The following is a 23,160-nucleotide window of genomic DNA, read 5'->3' on the forward strand; positions in this document are numbered from 1 at the left end:
TATATATGTAGTATGTATGTATGTTATATCAATGTAGTATATATGTAGTATGTTGTATGAATGTAGTATATATGAAGTATGTATGTAGTATGTATGCATGTTGTATGAATTTTGCATATATGTAGTATGTATGTTGAATGAATGTAGTATATATGCAGTATGTATGTTGTATGAATGTAGTATATATGTAGTATGTATGTAGTATGCATGCTGTATGAATGAAGTATACATGTAGTATGTATGTATGTTGAATGAATGTAGTATATATGAAGTATGTATGTAGTATGTATGTATTTATGTTGTATGAATGTTGTATATATTTAGTATGTATGTAGTATGTATGAATGTTGTATATATGTAGTATGTATGTATGTATGTTTTTTTTTTTTTACATTCAACACATTAGCCGGATAATGGGACTACTACGGTCCCATCATTGGCTAATGTGTCAATCACTGTCATTGTAGCAGGCATCGCCCGATGGGACTTGTAGTCCCATCGGACGATGCCTGCACACACACAAGACCCCCAGCAGGCCTGCACAGACCCCCCCGCAGCCGGCACAAGCCCCCGGCAGGCCCATACAGAGCCGGCACAAGCCCCCGGCAGGCCCGTACTGACCCCCGGCAGCCAGCACAAGCCCTCGGCAGGCCCGTACAGACCCCCGGCAGCCAGCACAAGCCCCCGGCAGGCCTGTACAGACCCCGGGCGCCGGCACAAGCCCCCTGCAGGCCCGTACAGACCCCCGGCAGGCACGCACAGACACGCACAGTGTCCGCCCACGCACCGCCCACACTCTTCCCCCCTCCCGAACTGGATGTGCTAGTAAAGAAAGGTTTTTTTTTTTAATTCCGATATTTCTGTCCCGTTGACTTGAATGGGACTTCCGGTATCGGAATCGGTGATACTGATACTTTTTTGGGTATCGGGTCGATCCAACCCGATCAGATATTTCTCAATATCGGATGGTATCGCTCAACACTAGTGCTGAGTCCTCCAGGCAAAGGGGTCCAGTCAACTTTCAGGCAAAATGAAGTACACCCCTCCAGCACTCCCTGTCAGTTTGTACCTTTCTTGGCTGTCTCCTCACACTATGCTGATTTTACTCCTTCCTTTCAGCTTCTCACAATCGAGTATAAATTCGCTATGGCCCATAAAGTAACCACAGCTGTCAGCTTGCTAGTTAAGTCATGATGACCACGCCACTAGGCTAGGGGCTGAGACCCTTCTGCGACCTGGATTCTTCCACCACCTGACGGCTGTCAGCGTGAGACGAGCCCCACGGGGAGCACTCTCCACCCGTGTCTCTAGAAGAACCACTCTTTCCTTCAGGGAGCCTTTCTTAGAAAACAATCCGTCCAGCAGCCCTCCTGACAGGAGCTGCGCCAGACACGTCTTGTCACTTCCCCTCCCTCTGAGGGAACTCTCCAACTGACTACAAATCTCCCGCTCTTTTCCTAAGCTCCATCCACCTCCCATAAACGATGCGCTGCTATGCTCGTGTGTGCGGGATGTGAGTGTTGGAGTCTGGTCGGGTGCCCCCATCTTACCTGGTCGTGAGATACCACACCTCTGGATGAGGTGCAGTACCTCTGTGGCTACTGGACCCGCAGAGGTGCCACAGATGGCACTTATTTAAATACACGACAACCGCTCACCCCGACACACCCCAGGAAGAAGCTGGCGGCAAAACGCACGTCGGGGTGAGCGGACGCCTAGAGCACATTTTCCGTGGCTGATTCACTTTATACAGGTAACGTGTTCCTGTACTGATACTAGGCTCATATATTAGATATGTTATGGCTATTATCAGTACCTATCATCTGACTTAGCCAGCCCTCAACCATTCCATTAATAGGGATCTTATACACTTCATGAACCTGCCGGTTAACAAGCTTAGTATCCTGTATTATTGCCACTATAGTGGGCATTTTCTGAGGCTGGTTTATATAGATTAATATATTGATTAATATATTGTGGCTTGTTATCTGTTATAGGGGAGTTGCTGTACTTTTATTTACCCCTTTCAGCTACCCACTCCACACCTTATGTGATATCCCCCTGTCCCTCACCTCACCTTACCTTGTGCTTGGCATCACCTAATAGCATTTCTGCTTTTTCACAAATGATGTTTTTAATATTACTGAATAAAAATTAATTATTTTGTCTTGGTATTTTTGGATCTTTTCTTGCCTTTCCGTATTTATATATTGGATTTTGTTGTCATACCTTCAGGTTTTGTGACATAACGGAGCAGAACAAATATTGATGAAAACACGTGTGTACACAATCTAAGAATACATTTCTAAGTGAAAATCAAAAGAGTACACAAATAACTGCATATAACTAAACCTTACCGGGATATCAGATTCAGTAAATCCGAATTCTCTTCGCAGTCCATATGGATGCTGAGCTGAATAACCTCGCATATTTTAGTCTCCTAAAAACATAACAATTTTAGCAGTTAAATATACTGAAGTTATAAATTCCTGACATTTCAATGTAACCACGACATTATTATAGTAAAACTGCATAGGTGATGCCTCATATTTCTTCTCTTCAATTAATTTGTTTTTGCTTTTCACAAATTAATACATTTGTAACAAAGACACCATCAATGATACCAATCAATAGTTGCCATACAACCGTGATTCCAATATTTCTTAACCCCTTCATGACATATGATGAACATTTACTTCATATGTCGAGTCTCTGACCTTGCTGTGGGCTCACACGCGAAGCCTGCATCTTTCTCAGCAGATGATGGCTGATTTAGTCAGCCATCATGTGCTTTTAACAGTCCAACGGCTGTTAATCTGATATAATGCCGCTGTCAATCTCAGACAGCGGCATTTAAAATGCGCCAGTGGGGGGTGGGGGGGGACTGAAGTCTGCTGAAGACCTCCATGCTTGTCATGACTGTTCTCCTGTGAAAGTCAGCCTGTAGCTGTTACTCATAGGAGATTGTGATTTTCGCTATACATAGCAGTGCATCATCACTGCTATGTACAGGAGCTTCTCACAGTTCTTCAATACAAAAAGTGAAACTCCTATGTTATATACAGTCATTGCAAACAGAGTGATCTATTTCACGTTATTATTTCTGTTAATGTTGATGATTATGGCTTACAGCCAATGAAAATCCAAAAGTCATTATCTCAGTAAATCAGAATAATTTATAACACCAGCTTGAAAAATGATTTTAAAGTCTGAAATGTTGGCCCACTGACATGTATGTTCTGTAAATGCACTCAATGCTTGGTCGGGGCTCCTTTTGCTGCATCAGTGCGGCGTGGCATGGAGACAATCAGCTTGTGGCACTGCTGAGGTGTTATGGAAGCCCAGGTTGCTTTGATAGCAGCCTTCAGTTCGTCTGTATTGTTGAGTCTGGTGTCTCTCATCTTCTTCTTGACAATGCCCCATAGATTCGCTATAGAGTTAAGGTCAGGCGAGTTTGCTGGACAATCAAGCACAGTGATACTGTTTGTAAACCAGGTATTGGTACTTTTGGCAGTGTGGACAGGCTTCAAGTCCTGCTGGAGAAAGACATTTCCATCTCCAAAAAGCTTTTCGGCAGAGGGAAGCATGTTGTGCTATAACATTTCCTGGTAGTTGGCTGCGCTGGCTTTGGTCTTGATAACACACAGTGGACCTATACCAGCAGATGACATGACTCCCCAAACCATCACTGATTGTAGAAACTTCACACTAGACCTCAAGCAGCTTGGATTATGGCCTCTCCACTCTTCCTCCAGAATCTGGGACTCTGTGTTCCGGGGGACAAGCGCCAAAATGCGCATAGGGGACCTGGCAGCACGTGTTTCATAGGTAAATAATGCCCCTTTGATATGTATTGATGCTGTCCAGTGACGCACCTTATTTTTTCACTAAGCACATTGTGCTTCTAACATTGTCATATTCTTCTTTTATTTGCACTTCAAAATTTTTTTTGGCTCACACAGCCCATGTTTCAGCTTATATATTTTTTTGACATTGCACTTTTGCACCTACAAACCGTATTTTTATTACATGGGTTTATATATTTACACTGTGACCTTTTATAACTTTATATATTAAATAACATATATTATATTATTAAGGTGCCATTATGTTACTTATTTATTGAACTATTTTATAAAAACTACTTTTCCGGGCCTTGTTGAAATATTAACCCTTTATGAACCTACCAGGGGTATAGTGAACTTTTATTATAATTTTTATTATGCTCGTTACCTGCTCCATCACCTGATTCAGCCATTATTTTATTTTTACAATTATTATTATTATTATTATTATTATTATTATTATTATTATCATCAATAACATTTTTATTTTATTTACACAATTTGTATTAGTCTTTATTGCACTTTCTTCTTTTATGATCCCTATTTACATATGCGCTTGACCTTTAGTTTTTATACAATTTGTTCTGTCTCGGATAATTCCCCCACATACGAGTTATGGAGTATATTGCACAAGTTACAGGGTCCATTTCCTCCGGATACCCTTGTGAAAATAAAAAAAATTTTGGGCTAAAAGAACATTTTTATGAAAAAAAGTAAAACGTTAATTTTTCCTTAAACGTTGCATCAATTCCTGTGAAGCACGTAAAGGGTTAATAAACTTCTTGAATGTGGTTTTGAGCACCTTGAAGGGTGCAGTTTTATAATGATGTCACTTTTGGGTATTTTCTGTGATATATGCCCCCCAAAGTCACTTCAAATGTGAGGTGGTCCATAAAAAATGGTTTTGTAAATTTTGTTGGAAAAAATTAGAAATTGCCGATCAACTTTTAACCCTTCTAACTTCTTAAAAAAAAAAATTGTTTAAAAAATTATGGAGATGTAAAGTAGACATGTGGAAAATGTTAGTTATAAATTACCTTGTACAGCATGACTAACTGGTTTAAGGGTATACAAATTAAAAGTTTGAAAATTGCTGAATTTTACAAATTTTTGCAAAATTTCTGAAATTTTCACAAATAAACGCAAGATATATCGAACAAATTTTACCACTATCATGAAGTACAACATGTCAAGAAAAAACAAACATTTCAGAATCAATGGGACCCGTTGAAGGGTTCCAGAGTTATTGCCACATAAAGTGACATTGGTCAGAATTGTAAAATTTGGCCTGGTCATGAAGGTGAAAACTGAGGGCGTTAAAGGTATGTGCAAAAATACCTGCTGTAAATACAGACTTGCTGGCAGTTAAAATTCTGCACACTTTACATGCATTTTTTATGCTTTTTTTTTCTTATTTATTAGAAAAGATGAAAAATGCTGTAAAAACGCTGGAAGAATTGACATGCTGCAGATCTGAAACCTAATGAGTCAAGTTTGGTTAATTCCAAGTGAGTGTTTCAGACGCTTTTCGATGGGGGGTGGGGGTGCACATCTCTCTTTATGAGTTATTATCTGGTTACACCCACTTGGTAAAACAAAAGTTAACTCATTATGTGTCAAATGCTTTGATTGCCAATATCTCTGCAAAGGAGAGGAGAAATGAAAAAACAATTGCAAAAACATTTTTATGCCGCTCTGCTGCCACTATTACAGCGTGTGTCCAGCTCAACGTGAAACATTAGGTGGAAGGTCCTCTTCAAATGTCATCCATAATCTGTATAAATTTAGGGAAAGATAAACAGCAAAGGGATCTCATCGTTGAAAGTTATTAGTCAGGAGAAGACTACGAAAATACAAAAGTACATAATTTCTTCCAAGCATTAGACCAAGGAACACTGAAGACGGTCATAAAGAAATGGCTTAACACCAAATTCTTCATGTTGAACAGAACGCATGATGCGATAGTGACTGCAGAGCGGAACACAAGGTTTTTGTTTTTTCTCTTTCAGTCTCTCCGTAGAGGTAAACTTATTACATATAGTTTATTAATTTTTTTTTTATCATATGAGTTATTTATAAAAACTGCTAAAGCTGAGTAAGGCCCGCTTCACATGTATCTGCCTCTAATATATCTGGCATCCGTTTTCACATGTACCCAAGACATGTACCCATTAGATCTTGACCAAAAAAGAAATACAGATGGCACTCACCGGTTAAAATCTTCTTTATTCTATTTCTTTAAAACATCGGCATAGGGAGGAAGGAAGCAGGAGTGGAGATGACGACAGCCGTTTCGCGCTGCAATGGCGCTTCTACTGGTCTCCAGTAGACCAGTAGAAGCGCCACTGCAGCGCGAAACAGCTGTCGTCATCTCCACTCCTGCTCCCTTCCTCCCTATGCCGATGTTTTAAAGAAATAGATTAAAGAAGATTTTGACCGGTAAAGTGCCATCTTTATTTCTTTTTTGGTGAAGTTGTTGTGCCTATTGCTTTGGAGTGGCACCCCGGTCTATGGAGAACTTCTTATACTGCACGCACTCTTAGGCGGCAGTTCACACAGGCATGTGCACAATGAATGCATTCTCTTGCTGTGCGGATGAATTCCTGGTTGGAGATATTATGTACCCATTAGAACCTATGGGGCTGCATACATGTCTGTGTTTTCACACGGACCACATGTCTGTGCGACACACACGTAGACATGTCCATTTTTCAAAAAAATGTTTTTGGTTTTGTTTTGTTTTTTTACAGGCAGCACGGATGACGAGGGCCAAAGAAAGTCTATGGGTCCCTGTAAACATGTACAGCACGCGGATTGAATCTGTGTGACACGTACTGGAATAAAACAGATTCAAGATATTCATTATACAGGGTGGGCCATTTATATGGATACACCTAAATAAAATGGGAATGGTTGGTGACCCAGTTCGGCATGCTGAATTTGCAGAATGGGCAAAACAAAAACTGGAACAAGCCCCACAAGTTTACACAGAACATTATGTTCAGTGATGAGGCAAACTTTTTTTGAGGGGGCAATTTATATGGATACACCTAAATAAAATGGGAATGGTGACAGTTTTCTTGCGTAGGGTGTCTTGCATTGAAATCTGCTGCAAGACCCTGGTACTGCGTTCACCAAACATCAACACAATTTCTATCTGCTCCTCACATGTTAACATCTGCAACACGTCAATGGCTGTAAACAAAGAGAAACTTGTAAATAACTCATGAAAGAATAAAGATGTGTTAAAACCAAGCACACCATTGTTTTTCTTGTAAAATTCTCAATAATTCTGATGTGTCACATGAGCCTCTTCCACTGAAAAAAATAAAGTTGGATACAAAATGGCCGACTTCAAAATGGCCGCCACAGTCACCACCCATCTTGAAACATTTCCCCCCTCCCATATACTAATGTGCCTCAAACAGGAAGTTGATATCACCAACCATTCCCATTTTATTTAGGTGGATCCATATTAATGGCTTACCCTGTAGATACATAGATAAATGGATATCCTTCACATTTATAATTTGTGCCTTGCATGTGTACCTGGATTAACCTAATAAAATAAATGAAAAAATAAAACAAAAACAGGACATGGGGTCCTCTCTTATTTTTGGTAACCAGCAAAGGTAAAGCAGACAGCTGAGAGGTTATATTAACAGGCTGGGAAGGTCCATGGTTATTGGGGCCTTCCCAGCCTAAAAAGTAGCAGCCTGCAGCCACTTCAAAAGTGAAGCATGACAGGAGATGTGCCACTTCTGGAGCTTCGCCTTGGCTCTTCCTGATACTCTGATGCGCTGGCAATCAGGGTAACGATGCTTGAGGTTGACGTCAGGTGTGACGTGTCCAAAAACGCAGCTGGCATAAAGCCCTCGTGTTAGTAATGGAGAAGTGTTTATTACTCATCCCCATTACTAACTCAGAAAAAAAGCGTAACACACAGAAAAACATTTCTTTTTAAAGAAACACTACCTGAAACTTTCTCTGGTTCACCGAACCCAATGTAATCCATCGAAGGGAAACTTGAAAAGAACATTACATACAAAGCACTAAAAAATAAAACAAAAATTTTTCCTCGTTCGCCACTTTATAAAAAAAAAAAAAAAAAAAATTCTCACACAGGTCCGACCTAGTCCAAACGAACTCGCCATACAAAGCTTGTGCCGCCTCATTCTGACGCTCCATAGGCTTTGCAAACTGTCACTTCCAAGTGAGACTGAAGAGCGGTGATGTCAGTAACGTTACTGGTCATCAGAGTCGCCACGTTAAGCAGAGGGCAGCATGACCATGAAGGGCTGCTGGCCTGTTGGAAAAGCCAAAGGAGCGTCAGACAGGCTTTCCATTCACTGGACTTGGTTACATTCCCCTTGGACTACGTCTGAAGTTTGTTTTTATAAATAAAGTGTTGAACGATGGAAAGTGTCTGTCTTATTTCTCTGTGCTTTGTGTATGTTCTTTTCAGATTTCCATTTGCTGGACTATGCTAGATTTGGTGGACTACGTCGGACTTATATGGGATTTTTTTTCATGAAGTCGTGAACCAGGGAAATATCGGAGAGTTCTTCTTTTCCTGGGTTAGTAATGGGGATGTCTGATAGACACTTCTCTGTTACCAGCACCAGGGCTTGATGACAGCTGTGTTTTTGGACTCTTCACTGCTGAAATCAACCCCAAGCACCATTACCCAGATTGCCACTAAATGCAGAAACCTGAAACTTAACAGACAAAAATGAAGTGGAGTAAAGTTGGTATGCATGCAAAACAGGAGCATGTTCACACTGGCCATTAATCAGACAAAACTGTTTACAGGGTGCAGCCAGATCCATCAATGTGGACCCTGTACACTAGGGGCTTGTACTTATTTGATGCACTGAGAGTGCGGGGCTAATAGAATAGTGGGGTCGTGTAGTAGGCTGCTGGCTGGGCACTGTGCAATTCTAACAGTAGACAATCACCCCCTGAGAGTGGTTGTTTCATCAGTATTTGGCACCCGGGTTACCTCCTTTAGTAAGGGGGTCTGCTGCATCCTGTTTGTGCATTTTCCTGTGTGACCTTGGCTGGTAAACGTACCATTGTCTTTTTCGCTATGTTTATAATTTAAATTATTTTTGGAATTTTTAAGTACAATATGCCACAAAAAAAATACTGAAAAGTCTTAATAAGTAAAAGCATTCCAAAGTTACCGCCATGTAAATTGACCCATATGACTGGAAAAAAGGGGCCACAACCTATAGCACTACAGCCATGGCCAAAAGTTTTGAGAATGACACAAATATTAATTTTTACAAAGTCTACTGCTTCATTTTTTCTAATGGCAATTTGCATATACTCCAGAATGTTATAAAGAGTGATCAGCTTAACAGCAATTACTTGCAAAGTCAATATTTGCCTAGAAAATGAACTTTATCCCCCAAAACACATTTCAACATCATTGCAGCCCTGCCTTAAAAGGACCAGCTAACATCGTTTCAGTGATTGCTCCTTTAACACAGGTGTGGGTGTTGATGAGGACAGGGCTGGAGATCAATCTGTCATGATTAAGTAAGAATGACACCACTGGACACTTTAAAAGGAGGCTGGTGCTTGGCATCATTGTTTCTCTTCTGTTAACCATGGTTATCTCTAAAGAAACACGTGCAGTCATCATTGCACTGCACAAAAATGGCCTAACAGGGAAGAGTATCGCAGCTAAAAAGATTGCACCTCAGTCAACAATCTATCGCATCATCAAGAACTTCAAGGAGAGAGGTTCCCTTGTTGCCAAAAAGGCTCCAGGGCGCCCAAGAAAGACCAGCAAGCGCCAGGACCGTCTCTTAAAAGTGTTTCAGCTGCGGGATCGGGCTACCAGCAGTGCAGAGCTTGCTCAGGAATGGCAGCAGGCAGGTGTGAGTGCATCTGCACGCACTGTGAGGCGGAGACTCTTGGAGCAAGGCCTGGTCTCAAGGAGGGCAGCAAAGAAGCCACTTCTCTCCAAAAAAAACATCATGGACAGACTGATATTCTGCAAGAGGTACAGGGAGTGGACTGCTGAGGACTGGGGTAAAGTCATTTTCTCTGATGAATCTCCTTTTCGATTGTTTGGGACATCTGGAAAACGGCTTATTCGGAGAAGACCAGGTGAGCGCTACCACCAGTCTTGTCTCATGCCAACTGTCAAGCATCCTGAAACCATTCATGTGTGGGGTTGCTTCTCAGCCAAGGGAATGGGCTCTCTCTCAGTCTTGCCTAAAAACACAGCCATGAATAAAGAATGGTACCAGAATGTCCTCCAAGAGCAACTTCTCCCAACCGTCCAAGAGCAGTTTGGCGATCAACAATGCCTTTTTCAACATGATGGAGCACCTTGCCATAAAGCAAAGGTGATAACTAAATGGCTCAGGGAACAAAACATAGAGATTTTGGGACCATGGCCTGGAAACTCCCCAGATCTTAATCCCATTGAGAACTTGTGGTCAATCATCAAGAGACGGGTGGACAAACAAAAACCTTCAAATTCAGACAAAATAAAAGCATTGATTTTGCAAGAATGGACTGCTATCAGTCAGGATTTGATCCAGAAGTTGATTGAGAGCATGCCAGGGAGAATTGCTGAGGCCCTGAAGAAGGGTCAACACTGCAAATATTGACTTGCTGCATTAACTCATTCTAACTGTCAATATAACCTTTTACTACTCATAATATGATTGCAATTATATTTCTGTATGTGATAAAAACATCTGACAAACACACATAAAAACCAGAGGCCAGCAGATCATGTGAAAATATAATATTTGTGTCATTCTCAAAACTTTTGGCCATGACTGTATATAAGCAACAGCATTGATGAAGAATAATGATCAGTAAGTAACATGCCTTTATTTGTGTAATGTGGAAACATCATCATGTAGGTCAGATGTAGAAATAAAAGTGCCTTGAAATCTTTAAAGTGGCGGAGCTTTAACTTGAGTGTTTGCAAGAAGGATAACAATGCACAATAATGACAAGCAACTTTTAGAAGAGCAATCATAATAACATACTGCCATCTGGTGGGGATTCTGTTATAATACACTAATGAGCAAATACCTGGAACCACTAAGATCCTTAAAATGAGGCAGGTTTAATAACCCATTTAACTGCGGCATTTTATGGCTATATATCCACTGTTATAATAGCTCAAATGGTATAAAAAAAAAGTATTGTGAATCCTGGAAAATAGTAGATTAGCTACATTCAGTGTAATCATCTGGGAACGCATTTTTATGCTGCTCACCAAGCTGTAGGAATACAAAAAAATAAAAAAGCACAAAAAAGCATTACTTATAAAACAAATGTGCTTTTCCATTGCTACTTTCCCAGAGCCATAACTTTTTTATTTTCCCATTAACTAGGCTGCAGGAGGCTTGAAGTCTGTAGGATGAGTTATAGTGTTCAATGCCCCATTCTGTGATACATGCGACTTGGTGATTTACTGTTTTTACTTCTTTTTATAGGTGTGATGTAAAAATAAACAGCAATTCAGCAAAGGTTTTTCTTGGATTTCATTTATTACATTGTTAAAGCACCACTCCGGCAAGTTTTGTTTATTGCAGCGCTGGAGTGGTGCTTCTAATGTAAATCCCCGGCAATCAGTCTTATATTTACCCGCTCTCGTCGGTCTCCAGCGTTTCCAGTTTTCATGGAGCGCACCTTTGTCACTTTTCAATGCAAATCTATGAGAGCCTCGTTCTGGCCTCATACACTTAGGCTGTGTGCCCAGGGCGCGATTTTTAAGCGCTTTTGCCGTGATTTTCAGCGCGAAAACGTTCAAAAATCGTGTACAAAACGCCCCCCATGCATTCCTACGGCATTCCGCACATGTTGTGCTAATGCTGCGCTTTTTTCCGCGGCGGAATCGCATCGCGGAAAAAATCGCAGCATGATCATTCTTTTGTGCGGAATCGCAAAGAATTGCCGCGATTCCGCACCCATAGGAATGCATGAGAATCGCTTACTTCCCGCATGTGGCTATGCCCACCATGCGGGATGTTAAGCATCTCATGTGCGGTTGGTACCCACGGTGTGGAGGAGAGGAGGCTGTCCTCCAGGCCCTGGGTACCATACCCCTGTAAAAAAAAGAATAAAAAATCTGGGTATATTTACCTTCTGACGTCCCGCACTGCATTCCCGGGCCGCAGCGTTCCCAGTAATGCCTTGCGGCAAGGTCCTGTGATGATGTGGTCTCGCGAGATCGCTATAGTAACTCGAGACTAACGTCATCACAGGTCTCTCAAGGCATCGCTGGGAACGCTGAGGCCCGGGATGGCAGCGCGGGACGTCAGAAGGTAAATATACCCCGATTTTTTATTTTTTTATCATTTTTAACATTCTATCTTTTACTATTGATGCCGCATAGGTGGCCTCTATAGTAAAAAGCTGCTCACACTTGTCAAACACTATGTTTGACGAGTGTGACCAACCTGTGAATCACTTTCCAAGCGATGCTTCAAATCGCTTGGAAAGTGCTTGAGAAAATCGCGGCAAAATCGCGAACAGAATCGCGGTGAAATCGCGTGGAAAAAAATGCGCGATTTCTGGGAAGGAGTCCGGTTTTCACTGTGTGTTTTAAACCGCTACGTGGGCACATAGCCATACATTGAGAGCTTGTGACGGAACTTCTGGCTTCCAGTTGCACAGTAAAACCATTTTGTATGTTTGATTTCTTTTTTTTTTTTCATTTTGCTCAATTTATTCCCAATAAACTGAAACTTACAATCATCGGAATGCATCTATAATATATTACAATTAGGCTACAATGCAATATATGGTGGCACCAATGGGAGACACAGACAGAAAAGGGTCCCTGTGCAAGAACAATATATGGGCCCTTTGCAGCACAAGAGCTCCTAAAATGCAAAATTGCACCAGCTTTGGAGGCAGAAATGGGCCCCTTGTGCACTAATGAGACGCTTGACCCGGTTTCTGATACTGGCTGTTACTGTGGGTTTTCTGTAGTGAAAATTTGCAGAGAACTAGGCAAATTAAAGGGGTTGTCCAGGCTTGGGGCCCCAAGTCTGCAGTCACTCTGCTGGAAGCAGGTGGTCACGAGACCACAAATATGCGATTTGCTTACTCCTGGCCATATTCCGACTAGATGTGTACAGCCTCCTTCAGTTCCCTGGTATGAAGCGAGGCAGCGTACGTCTTGTCAGCATGAGACTGCATGCATGCTAATCACATATTTGGGGTCTGGTGACATCCCGCTCCTGGAGAAACCAAAGCTTTGACAACCTCTTTGAGGGTCCCAAAATCCTGAATATGTAGTAAATCCACAACATACAAGTATGCTACATGTGGATGAGATTTTGCCTTGTTCTGTACGCTGTTGAATATTTTAGTTGCACAATCCCTACTGAATATAAGCAGCAAATCCACCATCTATAACAAAATCACAATAAAATACAAGGCTAAACAAACACTAGTTTTGACTCCGTACCTGTGCATCCAACGTTTTAAACTCCATCTCAAATGGTAGAAAAGAGCAATGACCCACCAGTTTATGGCTATAGATCGTTCCATTCTCAGCTGCAAGAAAAACAGACGTGCGATGAACATCCCAAAGTTTGTATGCAGAGGTCGTCAAAATGTAGCAACATAAATGTATTAGGGCTGTGATATCATTACGTTTTACATTGTATAGGGATTCCCCAAAAAGATCCAGATGATCCATGTACATTTTGCAGAATTAAAAAAAAAAATAATTCTGATAACTTGTAAGGGATTGTTGGCACAGAGGGGAACATGGGAAGCAGCTGGGACCTTTGATAGTATTATTTTTTCTGGCAGACTATTAGGCAAAGCAAAGCTCCATGAATAGTAATAGTATCTCGTAGCTAGAATCTAAGGCCAGCAACTAGCATTATTCCTCCTGGAGGAATCTTGAGAGTATCACCTGGCTAAAAGTCCCCATTACCTGACCTGGCAATCGCTGCAAGGAAAGAAAAGTCCCCCCTCCCTCCAGACTCCTAGCTTTTTCCATACAGAACACAGATCATTCAAAAATAAAGCTTTGATGTGTCACAAACGTGCGACAAGTTATGATGTACAGTAAAAATATATATTTTATGGTCCCATGTTAGCCAGAAAACTATGTAATTACTTTTACATCATTGATAGGAGCGATACCTTTATTGACTAAGTAAAAAAATTAGATTAATGTTGTGTTCTTGTCTAATTCATTTGTAAACCTCCGTGATGAAGGAGTCTCTGTTCTTCAAAAGCTGCAAATGTAGTTTTTCTGGTTAACCAATAAAGGTTCCGGGCCATTTTCCATTTTCGTTTTTTGCTCCCCTTCTTCCCAGAGCCATAACTTTATTTTTTTGTCAAGATGGCCATGTGAGGGCTTATTTTTTGCGGAACAAGTTGTGCTTTTGAACAACATGATTGGTTTTAACATATTGTGTACAGGAAAACAGGAAAAAAATTCCAGGTGCAGTGAAACTGTAAAAAAGTGCAATTCCACACTTTTTTTTTTTACCATGTTCACTAAATGTTAAAACTGACCTGCCACTATGATTCTCCACAGCATTACCAGTTCATAGACACCAAACATGTCTAGGTTCTTTTTTATTTAAGTTGTGGAAAAAAAAGTGTAAACTTTGGCAAAAAAAGGCACCATTTTCCGAGACCTTTAATGTCTCCATTTTTCGTGATTTGGGGCTCCTTTTTTGCGTGCGGTGCTGACGTTTTTATTGATACCATGTTGGTGTATATTCGATCTTTTGATCGCCCATTATTGCATTTTATTGCAATGTAGCGGCGACCAAAAAAAAGAAATTCTGGCATTTTTAAGTTTTTTCTCGCTTAGCAGTTGGGTTAATTCTTTATATTGATAGATCGGGCGATTCTCAATGCGGCGATACCAAATGTGTATATTTGATTTTTTTATTGTTTTATTTTGAATGGGGCGAAAGGGGGGTGATTTGAACTTGTATATTTTTTTAATATTTTTAAAAACATTTTTTTTTTTTTTTTACTTTTGGCATGCTTCAATAGTCTCCATGGAAGACTAGAAGCTGCAGTTGTCTGATCGGCTCAGCTACATACAGGCGATGATCAGATTACCTGTATGTAGCAGAATTGCGCACTTGCTATGAGCGCCAACCACTGGGCTGCACTCATAGCAATCTTGCTATGACAACCATAGAGGTCTGCTGGAGACCTCTGGTTGTCATGCTAAGGCTAGTTTCACACTAGCGCATTTTACAGGCGCCGCTAAGCCCTGCCCCCTGCCCGCCCCGTTCGGTTATTTCCTCCTACTATCGCACACGGCTGCATGCAATCTGTGCACCCTATCTTTAGCATAGGGTGCGCAGACCGTGCGCTAGTAGGATTTTTGCGTGCGCTGCGCACTTTTGAAGGTGCGCCAAGCGCACCAAAATGCGACATGGTGCGTTCGGCGCACACCGGCGCACCTTCAAAAGTGCGCAGCGCACGCAAAAATCCTATTGGCGCACGGCCAGCTCAAGGTCTGTGCATCCTATGCTAAAGATAGGGTGCGCAGATCGCATGCAGCCGTGTGCGATAGTAGGAGGAAATGACCGGACGGGGTGGGCAGGGGGCAGGGCTTAGCGGCACCGTGCGCTGTATGTAAAATGCGCTAGTCTGAAACCAACCTAACCCATCGATAACCCGTGAACATGTGACGGGGTCACCAATGGACGGGATCACTGGCGCACTTGCCGGAAGCGCGAGTTAAATGCTGTTGTTAGAGGCACATGTCAGCTGTTCAAAACATCTGACATGTGCCGGGAAAGATGTGGGCTTGGGCGCTGAGGGAGGGATCCCGACATGGGCGTATAATTGCACCCAACGCCGGCAAGGGGTTAATGACACCAATATGCCTTTTTACTGACCTAAAAATAAAGTGCATAGCACCCCCCACCCCCTAGAAGTGAAAATGCAGCCTCTGTCAGCTGTACACTACAGCTGACAACCTGCTATATTAGTGTTGGCACCGTCCATGCCCATTTAACCCTTTACATGCAGCTTTCAGAAGTGACACCGGCACCTAGATTGTTGACAGAGTGTGGGGCTCTCTTTTCAAACCTATTGGCAGCCTTAGGTAATAATAGTGTGATACCAATGGTTGGCATTGCAATCAAGACCAAGTAATGGCCTTAGTCTGCCAGTTGTAGAGGTCTGTTGAGATGAGGTCTCACTTTTGGGAGTTTTCCAATACTTACCGTACTTCAAAACAGCATAGGTCCCTAAAAAAAACATTTTTTTTTTCCCCAAGGAGATTTAGAAAATGTAAGAATTGCTGCTAAAGTTTTTAACCTTCTAATTTCCTAAAAAATTAAAAGGACATTTGACAAATGGTGTTGATGTAAGATAGACATATGGGATGCATTATTTATTAACTATTTTGTGTGCTATGATTATCAGGATTTAAGGTATAAACATTCAAAGTTTGAAATAGCAGATTTTCAAAATTACTGATATTGTAAATAAAATATATCACCCTAAATTTACCATCATAAATTACAATGTGTCATGGAAAAAAAAAGTCACACAGTCACTGGGATATGTTGAGAGAGTCAAGAGTTATTTCCACAAAGTGACAATGGTCAGATTTGAAAAATTTGATTTGGTGACTAATGCGTATCACTCCTAGAAAGCTTTTGTCTTTTTTTGGCATAAAAGTATTTACATAAAGTGTGGCCAAGAATGTCACTGCCCAAAACAATGGAGCAAACCCTGTGGTCTGTAACCTCTTTGTCAACACAGGTCTCATTTTGAAGTCACACAGGTTTATCTTGAAAAAATAGCAAATGAACCATTACACTCCATGGCCGGTAAGTCGAATTACTCTTGCTTAGTACCCTCCAAAGAAATATTCCCCCTTAGATCAGCAGTCAGAGGGGAATTGCCCTGAAGAGGGGAAAACAACCCCGAAACCCGGGTCTGCAAACGTAGTGTCTGGTTTGGCTTTTTATCCCAAGTGATGTGGTAAGGCTCGTTAAGGGGTCGATATTGACTTTTAGGACTGCTAATCCCAATAAGAGGCAGTAGAGGTCCTGTCCTCTTCGTCTCTGAAGAAGATATTTTATACCATCCCACAAGTAGCTACTTACTTTTATTCTCGGTTTTCTTCAAGTATCTTGTGATCTCAGTCCCAATGACTGTTTCAAAGAATTCGATTTCATGTTGACAATTCTCAAACTTTGCTTCAGTATTTTTCAAGTCAGTCCCATCACCATTGCTGCTTTTTACGTAAAATGTATCTCTGAAAAAAATAAAAAGAATAAAGGATTTAAAAACGCAAATACTAGCTTTAATAATTAGAGCACTGTGGGTTTATGTCCATCATTGGATATACATACAAGTGCTATGGGAGGGAAAAAGCAGAACTCACATGGTATGATTGCTCAAAAATTGGCTGAGAACCGAATCCGAACGAATTCGCTCAACTCTAGTGCTGGAGGCTCTACTTTCCTGAATATATGTAGAGTCCTGTTGCAGTAGAAGACCCAGTATTTTCAACCCAGCAGATAGACGGGATTAGTGATGGTAAACAATAATTTATTAAATCTCAAGTTTTACGCATCACAACCCATATTTTATCAATATATCGAAAGAAAAGATAGAACTCTTCAAATAAAAAAGCACATTTTAGATTTAAATAAATTAATGTTTGCCATTATCAGGCTTTTAACGCTTATATTTGGACAGGTAGTCCATATTTAGCGACAGATTTTATAAATTTTTTAATTAATCACATCCTTGAACATAGTAAGAAAGTTTCACACCACTTTCTTGCACCTTGTTAAAGAGAATGCGTCCGAGTCATCAAAGCTTTCAAACCAGAATTCTGATGTAAAAGATTTGGAAAATCACAAAATTTAAGAGTAACTTTGACTTTTATCATTTTCACAGCAGTTTCTCCCAGCTCTGCCAAAATGGCCAGACCTGGGGCGTGACGAGACAGCTCATCTAATTTATGACAAGCTATGGTGTTCACTAGCCCTAAAATCTCACTCCAGTCCCTGAGTAAGATTTCTGGTGTAGTGTATGGAGACGCACGCAAATGGAGGATTTTATCAACTCTTTTATGCCAGATTTATGTTGTAATTTGCACAAACTTTTAATTGTCTTTGTATTTATGTGCAGCCTAATAGATTTACTGTAAGTTTACACTAACAAGTGACATAAATTGTAGAAAAATCTACCGCAGTAGAAAGCTGGCTTATCTTTCTGAATTTGGCCTGACCAGCTTGAAAATGCGCCAAATTCATTAAGAGGTGTGCGCCTCCTAATGTATTTACTGCAACTTACATAAGATTTCGTAAAATTGGACAGTCTTGATAATCAGACCCTTGTCGTTGTGTAGCATATTTCATGCTAATGTTAGATACAATCACAGTAGCCTGGATAATGAGATAAGTATTATTTCTTCCTTCCACTTTACCCGTTTTTACTGTATAATCAACTCCTGTGTTTCATTAAAGGGAATCTGTCTGTAGGTTCAACTCTCCTAATGCCATTTATATGGGCATGCAGGTCATGGGAAGCTGAATAAAATACCTTGATATGACCCCCAAAAGCCTACCTACTATGACTTTGCCTTACAAGACGCTAAAGGATATGTGGAATTGAAAACTGAAATTTTGGCAGACTTGGGGGTGATAATGACTGTCAGGGCACACAGGGACCAGCGAAGGGTGTATCAACGTGACAAGCCTCCTAAATGTTTGATCTGCTGCACCTGGTCCAAAAATGGCAGGAGCTAGAGTCCTCTACCGCTGTGCAGATGGTAGAGGGTAGGGTGATGTGCCGGCTTGTGCACTCCCTTCCGAGGCCAATAAAGACTTGGGTTGTCATGGGTGATCCCCGGAACGCAGATGACCTGGTGGTGGTTGGACCAGTCAAAAGGTATCAGGGGGTCTAGAGTTCCTTAGGGGATGCAACCCACTCTATACTTGGTGTCCCAACAGGTGGGCAGATGCATCCAAGGTCCATAGTGGCGGAGGGGGTGGTAATGGCAAAGGCGATATTCTATGATGGCATGTCATGGCCCAGGACATACAGCCGCCCATTGTCCCCTGACCTCCAAGCAGATGGACTGTAGCTTGGGACGTTGCTGCTATGCGTATCCGGTCTGCAGTGTGAATGGCTCATCCAGCGTGGGGCCACAAGCTTGTCCCGTAAAGGTGAATGATCTATAAGTGGCTGGATTGCTAGACTCAGGGAATTTGATGACCTTCGTGAGGGCCACACTTCCTCTCCAGCTGATTCCTGGGAAGAAGGTTGAAGTCTGCTGCATTTATGGGGATGCTAAATAATATCCAGTGGCCAGAGTTGACATTAAAATGGCCCAATGTACTGAGTCCCATGTGGTCCAGGACTTATTCCACCCCATTATCATTGGCTGGGACTTTTGCTTGTTTTTTGGACTTGGGAGGAAGGAAACAGGGCTTGGTTGCTTGGATAAGAGACAGGTCACCCCTAAAGAAGTGTCACCACACCCAGAGTCTGATGGGTTTCCCTTTTGCGTCTTTGTGGAGGATGAGGAAGTAGTGTCCCCTGAGGATGACTTTCTTGAGTTATGGGTGACCAGTGAAAATCTTGGGTCCACCCAACATAGGGACCCAACTCTGGAGGGGCTGTTTAATAATGTATCCTTCAAACAATATAGCGCAGGTGCCGAGGCTGACACCAGGTTTCCCTAATTATTTGTTGCGTGTGGACTTATTGTACCGGGTTACTAAGGTGAGACAGAAAATATTGGAACAATTGTTGGTACCTGAACCCTATAGACTGAGGGTGTTAGACATGGCTCATCTAGGTGTAGATAAATCTCAAGAACGGGACATGAAGATTCTATTGGACTTGGTCTGTCCCCTGGTTAACTCTGCTCGTGGGCATCAATACATATTGGTCATCCTTGACTATGCTACGCGTTACCCTGAAGTGGTTCTTCTGAGAATCTCCTCTGTGAAAGAAGTATAGCCCGAGAGTTGGTCCACGGTTTTTTCCCCGGACAGAGTTACAGAGGGAGATCCTGACCAACCAAGGAATAACCTTCATGACTAAGGTGATAGGGAAACTGTGTAAGGCCCTGAAAATTACACCACTGAAGATGTCAGTTTACCATCCCCAGACTGATGGCATTGTGGAAAGGTTCAATAAAACAGTGAACAGTATTCTTAAGGTGGTCATAGAAAAGGACGATTGTGACTGAGACCATCTCCTTCCATAGGTGTTGCTTTCGATCAAAGAGGTTCCGCAAGCCTTTACCGCATTCTCCCTGTTTGAACATTTGAATGGCCGTCATCTGCGGAGACTCCTTGATATAGCTAAAGAAACCAGGGAAGCTGAAGTCACGCACCACTGGAGCGCATCAAGCACGTCACCCAGATGTAGGAGAGGATTGCGAAGGTGACGCCCATTGTAAAAGGACATCTCCTCCAGGCACAAGAAGCTCAAGCTATTGTCTACAATTGATCAATCAGTCAAGGTGAGGCAGTTCAGCCCTGGGGACCGAGTACCCATACTTATTCTCACAGTGGAGAATAAGCTCTTGTCCAAATGGCAAGGCCCCTATGAGGTGGTAGAGAAGTTTGGTGAAGTGAACTACAAGGTTCGTCAACCAGGAAGATAAACCATACCAAGTGTACCACGTCAATCCCATCAAGCCATGGAAAGAGAGAGAGCCTGTGGAAACTCCATGTTTGCTGGTCAAGCCAGAAGCATATATTGAAGGCATTATAATAGCAGAGATGCTGTCCAAGGCCAAAAAACAGCAGTGTCGGGAATTGGTGCAGCAGAAGAGGGATCCATTTTCAGATGTGCTGGGGTGCACCAAGGTCAAAGAACACGAGGTTCTAAGAGAACCCCATGTGCGGGTGAACTTGAAGCCCTATCGAATTCCTGAGGCCCGTAGAGAGCTGATCTCCAAAGTAGTAAGGCGTATGTTGAATCTCTGATTCATTGAGGAATGCAAAAGAGGGTGGTCTAGCCTGACTGTCCTGGTTCCAAAACCTGATGGCGAATGTAGGTTCAGTAACGACTATAGGTAGCTGAATGAAGTCTCCAAGATCGACATATCCAATGCTGCTTGTAGAGCTGATCAAGAGACTTGGACTAACAATGTACATAACTACCTTAGATTTAACAAAGGAATATTGGCAGATCCCCGTGTCACAAGAAGCCAAGGAGAAACCGGCTTTCTCTATGCCCGAGAGATGCTTCCAATACGTCCGAATTCCTGTTCAGACTACAGGGAGCTCCGGCCACCTTCCAGAGGGCCATGACCCAGATCCTCTAACCCCATAAGAATTACGTTGCGGCATACATGGACAAAATTGTATCTTCAGCCTGGATTGGGGATGTCATCTAAGAAAGGTCCTGGAGGTGTTTGATGCTCTCAGGAAGGTGGGGTTTTCTATAAACCCAGAAATATGTGACATGGGGAAAGAAGAGGTCAAACACCTAGGATATCTAGTGGGTAGACAAGATCAAACCCCAGATCAGTAAAGTGGACGTAATCCAAAACTGGCAGAGACCGTCCTCAAAAGAGAAAGTTAGAGCTTTTCTAGGAATGATGGGGTACTATAGGAGGTTGTTCCAAAATTTTGCCATGATGGCCGCACCCCTGACCGACCTTCTTAAGAAGACAAAATCAGCTATGTCCAAATGGACTGCGGAGGCTGAAACGACCTTGAAAGAAGCTCTGTGTAAGCAGCTTGTTCTGGTTGCTCCTGATCTTAAGAAGGAATTTGTACTTCAGACAGACTCCTCTGAAGTCCTGAAATCAGATTAGGAGGGACCTTTCTCAGGAGATACAAAGGAAGGAACACCCCGTTCTCTACCTAAGTAGGAAGCTGTCAGCATGTGAGAAGAATGATTTCATAACAGAAAAGAAATGTTTGACCATAGAGTGGTCGGTGGAGACATTACGATACTATCAGTTAGGGAGAAAATTTAAATTAGTATCAGACGATGCCCCACTCAGGTTGATGAGGGAGAAAAAGGGGAAAAATTACCTGCTAGTTTCTATCCCTGCAGGATTTCAGCTTCCATGTAGAACATAGAGACATGACGCTACATGGCAATGCTGATTCCCTCTCGAGAATCTTGTGTCTAGTGGTGGAAGGTGCCAAGCCCAACGGCTTTAGGTAGAGGGGGGAGGTGTGTCAGGTGGCTGTCAGACACTTAGTTGATGGGAGATATGTATCACGGAGGTGGTTGTCCTCTGTTATGTAAACCTAGAGTAATGCTCTAGTGCACATAGTACTAAGAGGCTTGTTTTGTGCATCTGGGCCACATTTTACGGGCAGCCTGAGGTGTGCTTCACAAGGTAAAATAGAGTCTGTTTGTTTGACACATGAAAGAACATATAGAAAAGGGGAGTTCAGAGAACTGGTTAAAAGACAATCTTTATTAAATATTTAAATTATATAAAACATTGTGGGCCCAAAGAGTGCATGGTAATGAGTCAAAATATAAGTGGCACCACAGAATGGAAGGCAGGCATATAAAGTTAAAACAGCAAGCAATTGCTGAAAGATTACCTGAACCATGGGATGGTGCCACTGCCCCTACGCGTGTTTTGGCAGTGTGCCTTCGTCAGAGGGAATGGCATCTGATAGCTCCTTAAAAACCCCTGATTTCCAATTATAATCATATCTTCGTTTTTAATTTCCATTTTAACACATAGGCAAGCGGTCATCCCTATTTAGTTTGTCACATTATTGCAGTATGATCTATTTCATTAGACTTCCCACATCTCCATACACCATACTGACTAACGGGTGTATTTTCACTGCTGGGGCTGGTGCGCATGCCCACTCAAGTTCCAGACCTGGCACCATCGATGGTGTCTCCACACAGCGACAACCTGTTTGTGCGTCTCCATCTCTGCTCATGTAACCCACGTGGGCGATGACGTCATCCCACCCACATTGACACCCTCGGTGATGCCACATGCTTCGGACTCGTCAGTACCTCATCTGCAAATCCACAGCCCTCTCTGAATGGGCTATATTGTTAGGTGCATTGTGATTTGATGGTGGGCGGTTCCCTAGTCTGCACACCTGGGCACCCATTTAATATGGCTTGTTTACATACATTATAATATATATTATATAAAAATTGGAAAAATTGGAACAGCACCATCAAATACATCAACAGTGTGCACGCTTCCCCAGCCTGCAGACAATATGGCTCCAATAACAAGTTGAAAAAAGGAGAAACAGCACAAACTGCAAAAACGTGGACTTTATTACCCAGTGATGTGGCATCGTTTCAGATATAAAATCCTTTGTCAAGCTTGACAAAGGATTTTATATCCAAA

The 23,160-nt window shown here is 42.1% G+C and overlaps 1 protein-coding gene across 4 annotated transcripts in view; it reads right to left on the minus strand.

Moving 5' to 3' along the window:
- Positions 1 to 23,160, minus strand: part of CENPP (centromere protein P) — a 383,707-nt gene that overhangs the window by 342,952 nt on the left and 17,595 nt on the right. For all 4 annotated transcript variants that reach the window (XM_073549589.1, XM_073549588.1, XM_073549590.1 and 1 more), the window contains exons 3-5: positions 16,940 to 17,091; positions 13,300 to 13,388; positions 2,358 to 2,440 (exon numbers count right to left, since the gene is read on the minus strand). In XM_073549589.1, coding sequence (XP_073405690.1) covers positions 2,358 to 2,440; positions 13,300 to 13,388; positions 16,940 to 17,091 — 324 coding nt within the window. The remainder of the gene's footprint in view (positions 1 to 2,357; positions 2,441 to 13,299; positions 13,389 to 16,939; positions 17,092 to 23,160) is intronic.

Source organism: Dendrobates tinctorius, unplaced genomic scaffold (genome assembly GCF_039654945.1).
Source record: "Dendrobates tinctorius isolate UK_male_01 unplaced genomic scaffold, ASM3965494v1 ptg000159l, whole genome shotgun sequence".
NCBI classification, from domain to species: Eukaryota; Metazoa; Chordata; class Amphibia; order Anura; family Dendrobatidae; genus Dendrobates; species Dendrobates tinctorius.